Consider the following 16,245-nt stretch of genomic DNA (forward strand, 5'->3'; position numbering starts at 1 on the left):
TCTGCGAAACCTTGGTGATTCTTTTGAAGATATTCTTTAAATGAGGTAGTAGAAGAGAAGGTTAAACCCACTTCTCTGCACACATATGATTTCTGAATGCCAAATTATATCCAGCTCATAGCAGCTTTCCTAGGAGAAAAAAAAAGACAAGACCAAGGCTCCTCAAATACTCAAATAAAGGCTGCAGTTAACTTAACTATATATTACTGGTCCTCCTCATTTAGGCATCACTCGTGTTTACCATACAGATTTACTCATGCTACAGATGACAGTTGGATGGTTCCCCGCATTCTTGGCTGGTTTCCCAGGCACTTTTATAGTAGCTCATCAACTGGCACCAAAAAAATTGCATTTACAAAATGAACAAGCCAACAAGCCAATGCTGGAAAAGATTGGAGCTACTGCACCTTGCAGAGAGTTAAGGAAAATGACCTTGACGGAAATATGCAAGAGGGGGGAGGCACAGCACAATCAGACCTGCAAGGTTCCGTTGATATAGCCCATCTCAATAAAAGTAGTTCTAGTCTTCCCATGGAATTCATTTCCTTGCCTGGTCTACCTAGTGTGGCTGACACATGGAACAGAAGAAGCCTAGTGCTCAACCCCCACACAATCTGGGGGGTTGGGGGGGGACAGGTTTGGAAACACAATTCAATACATGATCCCCAAGTATGTAATTAAAAACTGGCCCTCTCTTGAAAGCATATTGGGAATGAAAATGGAGCTGGGAGGAATGGTGGAGTAGCCTCATTTGTGGCAATTTCTTTCACTGATTTTACATTCAGAGGACAGAAAAAGAAGTCCCAACCATAAGTAAAATCAGCAACCCTACTACTAGGAACCATGGTTAAAAATTATTTTCAAGCCATCATGGTTCAGCAAACAAGATCTGTATCTCTAAGCAACTGTCATTATTTTGCTTTACTCAGTCAAATAAATAAATATACTACATACATGGCAACATACTTAGAAGGCCAGCTGTTAAATACTAAAAGCCCCTGAATGAAGTACCTTTTCTAATAGTTTTAGGCTATGGATTTTAATGGATTATTTTCAAGAGAAAAAAAGGAAAATCAACATATTTTTTTCTTATTCTAATTCTGATTTCTGTTAGCTGATATAATGTTCTAGTACTCTTTATATTTAATAAAAGGAGAATAGAAGAGAAGTTGGTCCATATAGATGCAGGGTTCCAGCCCTGAAGGGCAATTATAATAATCTTTGGGGGGGGGGGGACAGGTTTTGAAACACAATTTAGTACATGATCCCCAAGTATGTTATTAAAAAAATGCTAGCCTTACTTAACAGCACTAAGGATAGAAAAAAAGTGATTGCTATATTTGCAGAGTTCTTAGTGAGACACTACAATCTGAACCCTCCCCTACAAGTTTAACGAAGCATTCCAGTCCAAGATTATCTCATAAAATTCCAAGGGATAAAAAGGAGTCCTTCTGTGTTTGGTACAGAAACTGGGCTAAGTAGTTATGGCATTTGGAAATCACATAAAACACCCATAAAACTCAAGTAAAATGCATTTAGGGTTCCTGTCACAATGTTTTTGGTTTTTCTGTTGCTGACGTTGCCAAGTTGGACTCTTTCTTTCTTTCTTTCTTTCTTTCTTTCTTTCTTTCTTTCTTTCTTTCTTTCTTTCTTTCTTTCTTTCTTTCTTTCTTTCTTTCTTTCTTTCCACTGCAAAAATAATGAAGGCACAGGCTGAATGCCATTCCTTGCAGAAAGCCTTTTTTTTTCTTTTTTCCCCCTTGTAAATATAGCTGCAGTTCAAAATTCCATTTGTTGTAATGTTGGTTACTTTGTCCAGTTTTGAAATGGGAGCTTGCTGCATTAATCAGAGTTTACTTGTCTCCCAATCCTGAAAAGAGATAAAGAAAAGGCTGTCAGACATGAATTATATTGTGCACAGTCTGACGGTTTAATGATCGCAAATCTTTAGAGCTCGTCTGAAATCTGGTCTTTTTAAAAACAATATTACTGCCACCCAGAGAATGACCTCTGAGACTAAAGAATGATCACAGAGGGGTCCTTTAGAGATCTCAAAACTGTCGAGATAAAATTATCCATGAACAATACAGTAATACAGAAAGTAAAGTTACTCAAAAGAGATAGTTAAAACCCCACTTTGATTTAAAAAAAAAATAAGAGAAAAATGCTGCTGATGCAGTAGGATACTCCAACAGAGCAAAACCACACAACTATTTTTGTTGTTCAGTCGTTAAGTCATGTCTGACTCTTCGTGACCCCATGAACCGTATCATGCCAAGCCTTCCTGTCCTTCACTGCCTCCTGGAGTTTGCCCAGTTTCGTGTTCATTGTTTCAGTGATACTATCTAACCATCTCATCCTTTGCCATCCCCTTCTCCTTTTGCCTTCAATCTTTCCCAGCATCAGGGTCTTCCAAAGATTCCTCTCTTCGCATTAGGTGGCCAAAGTATCTGAGCTTGAGCTTCAGTATTAATCCTTCCAATGAGCAGTCAGGGTTGATTTCCTTTAGGATTGACTGGTTTGACCTTCTGGCAGTCCAAGGGACTCCTAAGAGTCTTCTCCAGCACCAGAGTTCAAAGGCATCAATTCTTCGGCAATCAGCCTTCCTTATGGTTCAGCTCTCACAGCCATACATTGCTACCGGAAAAACCATAGCTTTGCTTATGTGGATCTTTGTTGGCAAGGTGATGTCTCTGCTTTTTAATATGCTGTCTAGGTTTGCCATAGCTTTCCACCCAAGGAGCAAGAGTCTTTTAATTTCATGGCTGCAGTCTCCGTCTGTGGTGATCTTGGAACCCAAATAAATAAAGTCTGTTACTGCTTCCATTTCTACCACTTCTATTTGCCAGGAATCGATGGGCCCAGATGCCATGATTTTAGTTTTTTTTAATGTCGAGTTTCAAGCCAGCTTTTGCACGCTTCTCTTTCATCCTCATCAAGAGGATCTTTAGTTCTTCTTCACTTTCTGCCATTAGGGTGGTATCGTCTGCATATTTGAGGTTGTTGATATTTCTCCCTGCAATCTCAATTCCGGCTTGTGATTCTTCCAGCCCGGCATTTCTCATGATGTACTCTGCATAATAAGCAGGGTGACAATATACAGCCTTGTCGTACTCCTTTCCCTATTTTGAACCAATCGGTTGTTCCATGACCGGTTCTAACTGTTGCTTCTTGGCCCGCATACAGATTGCTCAGGAGACAGGTAAGGTGGTCTGGTACCCCCATCTCTGTAAGAATTTGCCAGAGGTCACAACTATGTGATTGAAACTGTTTGCTATATGCAAAATTGTGTGATCCACACAATTGAAGGCTTTTGCATAGTCAATGAAGCAGAAGTAGATGTTTTTCTGGAACTCTCGTGCTTTCTCCATGATCCAGCAAATGTTGGCAATTTGATTTCTAGTTCCTCTGCCTCTTTGAAACCCAGCTTGTACATGTGGTATTTCTCGGTTCACATACTGAAGCCTAGCTTGTAGGATTTTGAGCATAACCTTGCTAGCATGTGAAATGAGCACAACTGTGCGGTAGTTTGAGCATTCTTTGGCATTGCCAGTCTTTGGAATTGGAACATAAACTGACTTTTTCCAATCCCATGGCCACTCTTGCATTTTCCAAACTTGTTGGCATATTGAGTGCAGCACCTTAACAACATCATCTTTTAGTATTCTAAATATCTCAGCTGGAATACTGTCATCTCCACTAGCTTTGTTGTTAGTAATGCTTCCTGAGGCCCACTTGACTTCGCTCTCTAGGATGTCTGGCTCAAGGTCAGTGACCACAGCAGCATGGACATCAGGGACATTAAGATCTTTCTTGTATAGTTCTTCTGTGTATTCTTGCCACCTCTTCTTAATCTCTTCTGCTTCTGTTAGGTCCCTGCCTTTTTTGTCCTTTATCATGCCCATCTTTACACTAAACGTTCCTTTGATATCTCCAATTTTCTTGTAGAGATCTCTAGTCTTCCCCATTCTATTGTTTTCCTCGATTTCTTTGCATTGTTCATTTAAGAAGGCCTTCTTATCTCTCCTTGCTATTCTCTGGAAATCTGCATTCAGTTGTTTATATCTTTCCCTTTCACCCTTGCTTTTTGCATTCCTTCTTCCCATAGCTATTTGTAAGGCCTCATCAGACAGCCATTTCGCTTTCTTGCATTTCTTTTTCTTTGGGATAGTTTTAGTTGCTGCCTCCTGTACAATGTTAAGGACCTCCGTCCATAGTTTTTCAGGCACTCTGTCTACCAAGTCTAATCCCCTAAATCTATTGATCACCTTCACTGTATACTCACAAGGAATATGATCTAAGTCATACCTGAGTGGTCTAGTTGTTTTCCCTACGTTCTTCAATTTAAGCCTAAATTTTGCAGTAAGAAGCTCATGATCTGAGCCAAAGTCAGCTCCTGGTCTTGTTTTTGCTGTCTGTATAGAGCTTCTCCATCTTTGGCTGCAAAGTATATAATCAATCTGGTTTTGGTATTGACCATCTGGTGATGTCCGTGTGTAGAGTCATCTCTTGTGTTGTTGGAAAAGAGTATTTGCTATGACCAGCTTGTTCTTTTGACAGAACTCTATTAGCCTTTGCCCTGCTTCATTTTATGCTCCAAGGCCAAACTTGCCTGTCATTCCAATTATTTCTTGATTTCCTACTTTAGCATTCCAATCCCCTATGATGAAAAGGACATCTGTTTTTGGTGCTAATTCTAGAAGGTGTTGTAGATCTTCATAGAACCCATCAGCTTCAGCTTCTTTGCTATTAGTGGTTAATCACTTTGGTCTGCATACCTTGAAGTTTTAGAAAGCTACAAAATGAGATTAGGTGTTTTTCAATTTCTTCCTTGGATCATTTGCAGTAGGCATTACTTCAACTTCACTCAGCATTCCCACACTGTGCTTCTTTCCTATTTATGAAGTTATTTTCCAGGGTGTACCAAAATTCAGACTCCATAGGCCAACAGATGATATAAAGATCATCCCATTAAAATTTGCAAACATCAGAGAAAATGTTACTCTACTTAGGAATGTTCAAAGGTCATGCATCAGACTAGTAAAGTTGCGTTTAGCAAAAAAAATGGCAATCAATTTGAACATTTAATGTGATTTATATAATAAATTGTGTATGGGGCCTGATTTTTGGTACTTCTTTTCTTAGAGTATGCAACACAGTACATTTGGGTTATATTTTGGCTACTGAGGTAACATTATTGAATTGCTGAGATGTAGGAATAAAAGAATTAAGAAGTTGCACTTGTATAGTTTAGCATGATTAAATTAATCAAAACCATTCTTCTTCCAGTGTTTATTGTAAAGAAACCATATTCTGAGAATGGCCCAAACAAGTTATTTTTGGACTCTAAATACTGTTCAGAATTCTGTTGATTGGTGAAAACTGGTGAAAAAATTTGGATAAGTTTCCAGGCCCATGCAGACTTCTAATAAACAAATTAAAAATGATACTAAGGAGGGAGATAAAATTCAAAAGTAAGTTCCTATAGAAATAACAAAATCCGTAATGTAAAACAGGGTGAATCATGGAAGAGTAGTTAAAAGTTATTCAACCAAATAAAATCTGAGCACTTAAGAAATAGTTTGTGTGGGCACTACGTGAGCTCTTCTGAGAATGGCATTTCACACGCAAATAAAAGTGATCTCTCTGACTACTGCCTGATTATCTCAGATGGTGATGCTACCAAGAAGTGGGCTGTGATGGAATGACTCAAGTAGTCAGATTCAACAGAGTGGAATTGGCACTGGCAGATTGATTGAACCTCATTCCAAATCACTGCATGGTTTCACTCAGAGGCTTTACATCAAATAGCATTAAAAAAAAAAAAAGATAAAACGATTACAGATAATAGTGCAGTGCAATGGGCCAGAATAGGGATCCTCAGTATACTTTGGAAACAACCATCCAGGTAGGACTGGAACGTACAATAATTTCAGATTTTAACTTTAGTTTATCATGAAAAAGACTGTAGTTGGTAGAATTTCATCTATGGTTAATAAACTTAAAGCTGCTAGAGAGCAATAAGGCTTTGAGCCAGAGCCTTCTCCCTGCACATGGAGCTTTCAAAGGAAGAATCTCTTGAATCACTTTCCTATACAAATCAGTTTGCTTTTGGACCAGGGCCTTAACTGTGTAGATTGGCAATCTGTGATACTTCAGATCCTCTTAAGATCTCCTTGCACTTTCTTCAGAAAGGGATAACAGACCTCCCTTAACTCCAAATTTTGACTGTTTGGAACTATCTGTTTGGAGCTATTTGAAGATGTGCATCTTTATTCTGATCAAGCCATCTTCAGGGAATCAATCATAGTTTTGGGGATTCATGCTTATGGTCAGGATAGTACAGCAGTCAAACAGCATTCAGCTCCTCCTTTTCTATAAACAATGGATTGGATTCTAAGATTAGTGAAGTCAATGAAGTTCATGAAAGGAGATTTTTCTCTCCTACTGAAAAGCTTCTTTGAATGGAATGGGAATCCTGTTGAGCTATGCGGGCAGTCCATGGCAGTAGTGTGCTGGAGCTGGCTTGTACCAGCTCGAGAAAGCCAACTGTTAAATTTTCTGGAATTTTGTGAGCTGGTTGAGAGCAGAGCTGAGCTGTGACACCTAGCATGATGATCAGTTGTTTGGTAGCTAGCAGCATGGCAGTGGCAATGGAGCTGGCAGAGCCAGTTGTTATACATTTACCAGCAAACCACTGGTCCATGAGAAACTATGGTAAGAAAATGAATTGCTGGAAACTGGGTGAAGACAGCAAAAATTTGAATGATTTTTTTCTTTTAGCAGTTCACATGTCTAGTGCAAATTGTTCAGAAATCTTCCTTTGATCCTCTAAAGGTGGTTTTGGAGAGCACAAGTAGCTGCTAGAGGGAGGAGGATATAGGAAAAAATTATGTATTTTGCCTTCCTTAAAATACATTTTTTAGAATACAAGCTAGTGGTTTTGATTCATTCTTTTTCATCACTATCACACAGTTTTGATTCTTGTTTCAATACTGAGTACTTCCGTGTAAAAAATCTGTAATACAGGTAGTCCCAGTTTAAGAATGAGTTACATTCCCAAAGTCTGTCCTTAAGTCGAATTTGTATATAAGCTGTAACAGTATTATAATACTGTATAAGTAATATTGTGTAATAAACTCGAACCATTGTGTACTTAACTCGAATCGTATATTTAACTCGAATTTTGTTACAATAGGCTCCGTTCTTAACTATGGGTCATCTGTAACCTGGGCGTTCTTAACCCGGGGACTATCTGAATTTGAAGCAGCGCAGAGAACCCATTAAGATTACCTTGTTTTTATTAGCTATTTTTATAACCGTATTACAGCAAATGATTTCTGTACCCTGAACAGATTTTAAAGTTAAATGTTGGAAGCGATCTGGGCAAACTAAAGTTCCTTGCTCAGATATTCTTTTCCCATACTGTTCATGCTATGTAGTTGCTGAAACTGACTTTAGAACGGTCCCACCAGTTTCTCTAACGGTGTACTTTGGTTGATTTCCTGTGAACCTTTTTTGTTATTTTAGTATACTGAAATTAGGTAACAAATTTAAGGCCAGGTCTGCTCTTCTCACAAACATGCACCTTTTCATAAGCTAAAAAGGAGGTAGCTTAAAAATCAAGCAAACCTCTGATTATTCTATGATCGTCAAGGAATAAACATTAATTCAACAGAATTCTATCTTCAGAAGGAGCTTCACAAGAAATTTATTAAATTGAGACATATGACACCTTAAAGCCTAAGTGAGTAGAATGTTTGCTCTGGATGGAGGAAGGTGGCTGGTTTTGCAACCTCTCTATTTACACCCAACAATTATTGCTGATAACCAAAGAGATAGACTAAAACACCACTATGGGATAATGCTAACACCATCTGGCAGGTCAGGTGCTACTAGCTTGATGAATAATGCTGTCATCAGCACTCAAGAGTTGATGGAAAGCTATTGCTTTAGTAATTAAGCTGCTTTCAAGTATTCTATATAATTTGTTCCTGTCCCTACAAACCACTATTAAAAATATTTTATTCCTTTATAAAGATTAATAGCTCCCTTGTTACCTTTAAGTGATTCTGCTGTCTCTTTAATATTGAGTATGTTTCCTAACACTTGCTATTTATAATTACCAGAATGAAATGGAATATATTTGTCATCTAGGGCCTAATTCATACTCAGAATATGACAAATCTAGGAGACTTAAGCCAAGATCAGGGATCCTCCTTTACTGTAGAAATAATACTTAATATGAGCTGGAACCTAAATATGTAAATGTATAAGCAGTTAAGTCCTACTTGCTTATTTACTATGCAGTTAATTCCTAAATACTTTATCTGCGGAATGGGGACATTTGTAGGACCCAATTTATATTTAAATTAAGTTCAGAATATAGGAGGCTGAGATAGGTTGTATGAGCATAATCTAACTATTGTTTGTAAGGCTATACAGAAGTACATTCTAAGTGTTGAATTTGGTTAATTTTATTGTGTTACTTTCTATTGATTTCTATTGATCATTTTGATTTCCCCCCATCTTCTAGGATACTAATTATCTCACCTTACTTTGAGTCATCAGATTTGAGAAGCATTAATCCTTCAGAATATGAATATGATTGTTGATTTTTCTCAAACCAAAAATGATCAAGGTCTCTAAGGCATACAGTATAGCAGAAAATCCTGATAATGCTCCCAATTTACTACACTTCATTGATATTCTAAAATCTGAGATAGCTTGTCTAACAGAGCTTTTGCACACAAACATGGTTCCCAATATTTACATGTCACTCTCCTTATTAGCATATGACAGATTCTGTCAAATGGGTTAAAGAGAATATTACTGTTTGCTTATTAAACTCAAGATTCTACAATATATTACTGTCTATAGCAGTAGAGGCACTATCAGGGTTGCAAGACATTAAAATATTCCTTTTCTCTCTAGTTTCAAGAGTATTTTAAATGCTTTTCACAATGTGTTTTAATGAGTATTTCATGTATAGGATATTTGCACATGAGACTTTTTCCTCTGAAGATAGGTTTCTTTTATACTGAGCCATCCTTATACATCCTTGTTTGTTGTGAGTTCTCATGAATGATCAAGCTAAGGCAGCATGCAAGAACTTAATGTATGCAAATAACACTTCAGCTCCCCCTCTCTCTTCTGGCATCTGTCTTCCAAGGAGAACAGAATGTAGCAGAATCTTCTATGGCTTAATTGCTTTACTATCCTGAGATTAACTGTATATCGGTCTGCAATAGTGTTGTTTCTGCTAATACAATAGGGTGCCTGTCCTCAACTTTAGTGAGGTGTGTAGCTATTAATAAATTCCCTAAAAAATTAATCAAGGGCTTCAATTAAAACTTAGCTGGTAATAACTTGAATTTCTTTTCAAAATCTTTGGATATCCTCTGGATATCTGCATTTAGTAGACAGAATTGGATCCTTCTCTTCTGCTGGTTATCAGGTAGGCAAATTCCACACTATGCCTTCTTTGCAAAGTGATTTCTATGCCAACTCCTCTGACGTGGTCTTGAATCACTCTGGTAACTGCATCTCTTTAGCACCCCAAGACTGTATAATTCCATGTTGGCTTGCTTAGCCTTTGTTCTCCTGCTTTGAGATTCCAATACTATGAATTTCCTACAAGCTTCTTAGCCCCTTTCAACTTACCCTACCCATGAAAGACTATGTGAAAAACCTTATCTGGTTTTTCCCAGCTCTTTCCCAGGTTCAAGTTATCACCACAAGTACAATCTAGATCACATGATAGGATGACAGAGTGAATTTACTTTCTTCATTTTGTCACACTGTTTATAAATTATAGAAGGATGGGTCCCTGCCCAAAGACTATACCATCTAGAAGTCAACACAAGTAAGTTAAGAGAGGAAGGCAAGGGGAAACGGTGTAAATCACAACCAATATGTAATTATTTCTGAAGAAATTCTGATTTATTTTTATAAATCTGGATAACACCACTGAAATTTTTAATCCTATAGTACAGATCACTTGTTCAGCTAAGACATTAAATAAGGCTTACCTTTTTTATGTAAGAGGTTCTTTCTAGCTCTAATGAAAGCTATAATATCAGCATCAGTTTGACGATCTCCTGTGAAGGGGATGGTAGAACTTGGATCTGGTGAAATCCTGAAATAACCAAGTACATTTACATTTTCAGGTGAGTTATCTGTTGTCTTTGCTGTTCCAGACTGAGTTGAATATTGAACTTCCTTATCCAGAGCATCAGTTTCATCCATCTGACTTCTGCTTATTTATTTCACCTAGGTTAATATAGGATTCATTGACAAATGCCACTGAAATGAATGGAGGTTACATATTCTTTTTGATTCTAAAAAGCTGCTTTGGGACATGGGGGTGTGTGCTGGAAGCTCTGGTCTGCAGCTCCTTAAAGCAGATGTATCTTCTACCAGATGTATCTTCTTCCATCTGTCCCCATATACTCCAAAGTGCCTTTATGAAATCAAATCTGAAGCACTGATGGTTGCAATCAACAGTGCCTGGGGGACTATGAGCTCTATTGCCTTTTCTTGGGATAATCAGTTTTAAAGAAGGAATTTACATGTAATCATTCTCCATGTAATCAGAAGCTCCAGCTGACTGCATATAGTCTCCCTGATTTAGACCATCTACCTGATTTATAGACATCTGGATGCAGCGCTAGCAATCGAGAACTGTGACAAGGGAGCAAGGGCAGCATGCACAGCCCCATTCCCTACTCCACATGCTGTCTTGTGAGGAAGGCAACTTTGGTGAATACACTAGATTCTCAGAACCTGTAGCTATGGCATACCTCACTTTTGAAGCTGAGTTGCTGAGTCTGTTCACATTGCTCTTTACAAATGACTCTTCATTGGCGCTGGCTCTGCTGTTATTTGGAACCCTGGAAAGGGAAAGAATTGAACTCATTTCAGCTTGTCATAACAAAACTGTATTTTACGAATGGTATTTTCTACCCCAAAAATGGATAAAAACTGAAAATAGTATTTCATTTCATGAACATTTCACTTCAAAAACTAGTTTGGTGTGATACAATAGACAATATGATCACAAATTGTTCTTTTTAAGGCCTAACAAATGGAACTTAAATTAGAACATAATCTTTTACATTATAGCAGCCTCAGTTCCTTTTCCTGTGCTCTTTGGAATAAAACTGTTAATTCAGAGGGAAACTGTATGCCATCACGGCAAATTCTGGTATGGAAACAAAGAAACAAGATGTCTTAAGTTGCTGGGCAGAGCGGTAACATAATTGGATTGGCAACACCACAGATGTGGGGGGAGGGCCATATATACCCCTCACGCCATTTTGTTCCCTTTTCATCTGTAGGCTGTGTATGAAAACTGAAAATTCCAGAGAACCAAAAGCAGCTCTGCTGAGGATGGGAAAGAAGAGCAGTCATTTAGATAACAGTAACTAGGAGGGGAGTTAGCTTAAACCTAAACAGTCCCACGGCTAATTGACTGGCATAACTGATTTAGTTTTCCTATTTGCTTGACAAGCTACTTTCCCAACCCAGTTAAAGGCCCTGTTCATGTGACATGTTTATCTCTTTTCTCCTATACTCAGTTTCTTCTTGTCTTACCAAAAGATAGTTGTGTCACTGCTGATGCAGCCATAAACTGAAGATAAGGTAAATTAAGAGAATGCCACACAACAATTTACAGCATGAGACACCAAGATGCATTGGAATAGTGTTATTACAATAAGGAACAATAAAATTTTGTTTCCTTTATGTATCTGAATAATAGTTATTCTGGTGAGGGCCTACTTATCAATCATGCTGTTATTAAGTTATAATGTAAATTGTATGAACATTCCATTTTGCAATCATATCTAGAGAAAACATAATTTGCCTGCATGAGATTCTACACTGTTCTTACTCTAATGCACACTTTAAAACTATACAGTAATTATTAGTCAAACCATAGAGCTTTTATTATGAAAATAATCATTAACTCTGCTCAATTACATTTAAATTCATGAAGATGAGAAATTAAGACAGTGAAAATCTAAATATTTTGACAGCTGAAAACAGCAAATTAGCCTTATCTAAATACATTTATCAAAGAGACTTCATCAGGATATTTATCATTATTTTAAGTAATTTAGTCTGAATATTTAGTTCTTTTTCTTAACACTATAATGCATTCTGTCTCTCTAATTCAGCTTGGAAGGTTTATATGCACAATGAAGAAGAAATATCACTTTCTGAATCAGCAGAGATATGCTTAAAACATTAAAAAGAAATCTGTATGTTTGAGTTAACCTCATACACTCAACTTTCAGTAAGCACATATTTTTATACAGGTGGACCTCATTATCTGTCAGGGTTACATTCCAGCACATGACAGCAGATGACAAATCATGGATAACAAGAATTTGCACATATGGGAACATGGGGAGGCTCCAAAGCCCCAAAAAATGACTGATAAATTACTGAAAATACAAAGAAAAAGCAGAAACTCTTCTATAACTTGGCTAGCTTAGATCAAAATAAAGAATAATTCAGCAAAAATGAAAGATATAAATATTTTAAATACCAGGTTTTATTCTAACTAAAGAACACAGAATAAAGTAGTAGTGGTGTTCTTTCACTCTCTTCCTGGAGTCAACACGTTCCATCCCTACAGTCTGTGACCTGCCACAGGAAAAACCAAAATATGGAAGCAAGAGAACATGCATTCTTTCCCCGCTCCTCCAAGCTGCAGAAAGCACTGGTCTCATTTTCTGATGATTCCACAGTTGCAACGTAGCTGATGGTGCTTTGCAGAGCCCAGTAGTTGTTCTAGGGTTGCAAAGCAGCTCCACATTTTGAATTTGATGCTGCTCTCAAGATCAAACAGTTGATTTGGCAAAACATTCCCCAGATAGGGATCTCAGGTAATCCTAATATAGTGAAGGGCTTGGAGACTGTCTCTCTTCTTATTCATTCTCAGGAGCAACCTGTATGAACCACCTCCAATTCTGCCTCTAAGAGCTCTACCTAATGGGGTTGGAGTTGGTCCTGCACCTCATGTGGCTTGATGTGTTCCAGACTTTTCCCACTATGGGGCATGCAAGATTAGCAATCCACTCAATTGTATCTGCTACTGATGAAACAGTTACAGCAGATGGTGACTGCCCCAGACCACAACTTTTTTCACCATGTATTCCATGCTCTGGGCATGGATTCTGAGAGGTATGTATTGATGGTCTGTCTCAGTGCAACTTGTGATGTTGACAGGAAAAAAAAAATATTTTCATGAGATCCAGCATCATCCTGAAGGCATCCTGTTTCAGATCTCAAACTCACAGAGTTGCTAGGTAAGGAAAGCAATTTCTTCAAGGCTAAACAGATAACAACAGACAAGGGAAGAAATATAAAATAAAGTCTCTTGGAAAGAAAGCTTGCCTCAGTGGTTTTGCTTTCAACAGGAACACATAGAAGAATAGTCAAAATCCAGTCCAAAGTTCAGAGAGCCAAATCAGGTTTCTCAGCCAGTCCAATGTCAGAGTTTCACAAGCAAGATTCACAGAAAAAAACAGAGCAAAAGATCAGACAGTTCTTTCCAACTAAGGAACAGGGGTCAGGGCTGCCTCTTAAATGGGCTGCAGCCAGCAGTCTTTAATCAAGAGATTTACTGCCTTGCTTGGCAAGGAGCCTCATAGATTGTCTTTGCTCTGCTCTCCACGCTACTCACCAGGTGCAAGGACTTGCAGGCCTTACACCTTCATCATCTGACTGTTCCAGCTGTTCAGGTGAAGCCTGTGTATGATCAGCCTCAGGTGATTCTTGGCTTTGTGTCTCCTGAGGCTGATAGTCCACAGGTTCAGCTGGAGCAGCTTCTTCAGAGTCAGAATCTGAGTCCTGGGCCATGACAGAAGGTGAGTGAATGTAGTAGGACTTGAAAGTCCCTATCAGACCATGGTCCATAAGCTACATCAGGGAAGTAGTGTTGGATGGCAAGAGCACATTCTTCAAGTTCAGGTAACATCTTGCTGTTTTCAGTGAGAAGCTGATTATTTTTTCTTTCTTTCTTTTACTTCGAATATATCTAAGAAAGCCTATGTCATTTTTTCTAGCATCTTTTACTAGTAGCAGCCCATTCTGAGTTTCAGCTTTTTTGACATTATTTGTACAAATCCAGACTATTTCTATATACTTTTTCTTGGTGATTTGGCCTACTTTCCATTTCTGATATACTATAGAATCCTACATATGCATAGATTTATTAAAATCTGTTTTTTTTTAAGTCCAAGATATGCATTTGACTACATTCAGGTTTAGTTGCCATTAAATTAAGATCTCCAGCATTACATGGTTACTTTTCCCCATTATCCTGTTACTTATACTTACAATTAAGTTATCCCTAGTGTTTAGAATGAAGTCAAGAACAGCTGATAGTTTATGCATTGCTCCATTCTCTGAAGGAGAAAGTTGTTAGCAAGACATGTCAGGAATTTCCTGGAAGTATTATGGTTGCAGGGTAAATTAATTTCCCCATTACATCTACCTCATATTTCTTTGAAAGCTACTCTGTGTAATTTGATTGTAGAAAGCAATCATCATGGCTGGATGGCAATAGTAGACACCAATAGGAATTCTGCTTTTATTAATTCCTCCCTCTATTTTAACTCCAATACTCTCTAAAGTATCACTAAGTTAATTCCCTTCAATTTCTAAGCAGATGTAAATATTTTAACATACAAAAAGCTCCTCATCCTTTACTATTGTGTCTGTAGTAAAAGTACTGCATGTCTGCAACCCAGAATCCTTATATACAAGACTCAGAAACCAAAGTGACAAAGTATTGTGGCTGACTGTAAATCTAACATCAGGATTGACCAATGTGCCCTTATTTCAAACATTAATTTGGAATTTAAATGCCTGTGTCAGGATGTAACCACTAGATGGCAAACGTGAGGCATTTTTATTTTCTGTGCTGAAATTAAGTTCATTCCCTTTGAATTCCAAATAGATAGTCTGAAAGGGAGGAGGAGATGATGATGATGATGGAATGGAAAATACCATTTCTTAATAGTGTCAGAAGAGCCGAGAAAGCAGTTCTCTCTAACTGGAGAACAGGGTCAAAAACTTTTGACTCTACTGAAGCAAAGGATTTCCTGCCCACACAGCTGAGAAAGCAGGAACAAGTTTTTAACCCCACAATGCCTACAGGATTCTCTTTTTAAAATACATATAGTACAGACACCATCATTAGTTTGTTAAATGTGTCCTACTGAACAGTCATGGAAGTTGAATGGAAGAGCCAGGTCTGCAATTATATGGTAAAGATGCGCCAAGAACTTGAGGCCCATCATAACTTCTTGCTGCATGTCTTCACTTTTTTTCTTGCATGAAAACATGAAGTGACAAAGCAACCACGCAAGTGGGATGAAGAGCAAAAGTATGTTTCCTACAGATATTAAGAGGCTTATTGAAAGATATGAGATGGACTACAGTAGTCCTTGCTTAACAACCACAATTGGGACCAGCAACTCTGTTGCTAAGCAACACAGTCATTAAATGAGACATCAGGTGACCACAACTTGCAATTTTACTGCCAGGTTCTCCATTGACACTGTTTGTTGGAAGCCTGCTGTGAAGTGCGCAAATGGCAATTACGTGACCATGGGATGCTGCGATGATCATAAATGCCTGCTGGTTGTGAAGTGCCTGAATCTTGATCATGCGACCATGGGGATGCTGCGATAGTTATAAGTGTGAGGACCAGCTGTAAAGTTACTTTTTCAGTGCTGTTGTAACTTGGAATGGTTGCTAAACAGGGCTGTCAGTAAGCAAAGACTACCTATAATAGTAAGTCCATTTGCTCATAAGGAGAAAACTAGTGCTAAGTAATATAGTATCACATTGAGTGAACAAGAATATTGCCTATTACTAAAAAAATAGGTCATACTGATATCTACAATCAGAAGTAAAGACATGCTTGTGAACCTATAAAAAAGAACAAAAGAAAAGGAAGAAAGAGTCTGCAAAGTAGATAAAAACAGACTGTTTTCAAAAGAAATTGTTTAAAAATAGAAAAATATTTAAATTTGCTTAATTGTAAAAATTATGGTGTCTTTTAAAATAGTATTGTGTATTTTAATGAATCTTATTCATGAATTTTAATGAAGCACAGTACCTCTGCTATTAGTCCTGAAATATAAATACAGTAGTCCCCAGTTTAAGAACGAATTCCATTCCCAAGGTCTGTCTTTAAGTTGAATTTATATGTAAGCCGGAACAGTA

General features: G+C 37.8%; 1 protein-coding gene across 1 annotated transcript in view; it reads right to left on the reverse strand.

The window, feature by feature from the left end:
* Positions 1-1,092: 1,092 nt before the first annotated feature.
* Positions 1,093-16,245, reverse strand: part of KIF6 (kinesin family member 6) — a 166,145-nt gene continuing 150,992 nt past the window's right edge. The window contains exons 20-22 of the mRNA XM_088131852.1: positions 10,803-10,892; positions 10,032-10,138; positions 1,093-1,870 (exon numbers count right to left, since the gene is read on the reverse strand). Of these exons, the coding sequence (XP_087987978.1) occupies positions 1,854-1,870; positions 10,032-10,138; positions 10,803-10,892 (214 nt within the window). The 3' untranslated portion in view covers positions 1,093-1,853. The remainder of the gene's footprint in view (positions 1,871-10,031; positions 10,139-10,802; positions 10,893-16,245) is intronic.

This window comes from Python bivittatus, unplaced genomic scaffold (assembly GCF_059951505.1).
Source record: "Python bivittatus isolate LINGU-HERP-01145 unplaced genomic scaffold, Pbiv_v1 ctg000020_np1212, whole genome shotgun sequence".
Lineage (NCBI taxonomy): Eukaryota > Metazoa > Chordata > Lepidosauria > Squamata > Pythonidae > Python > Python bivittatus.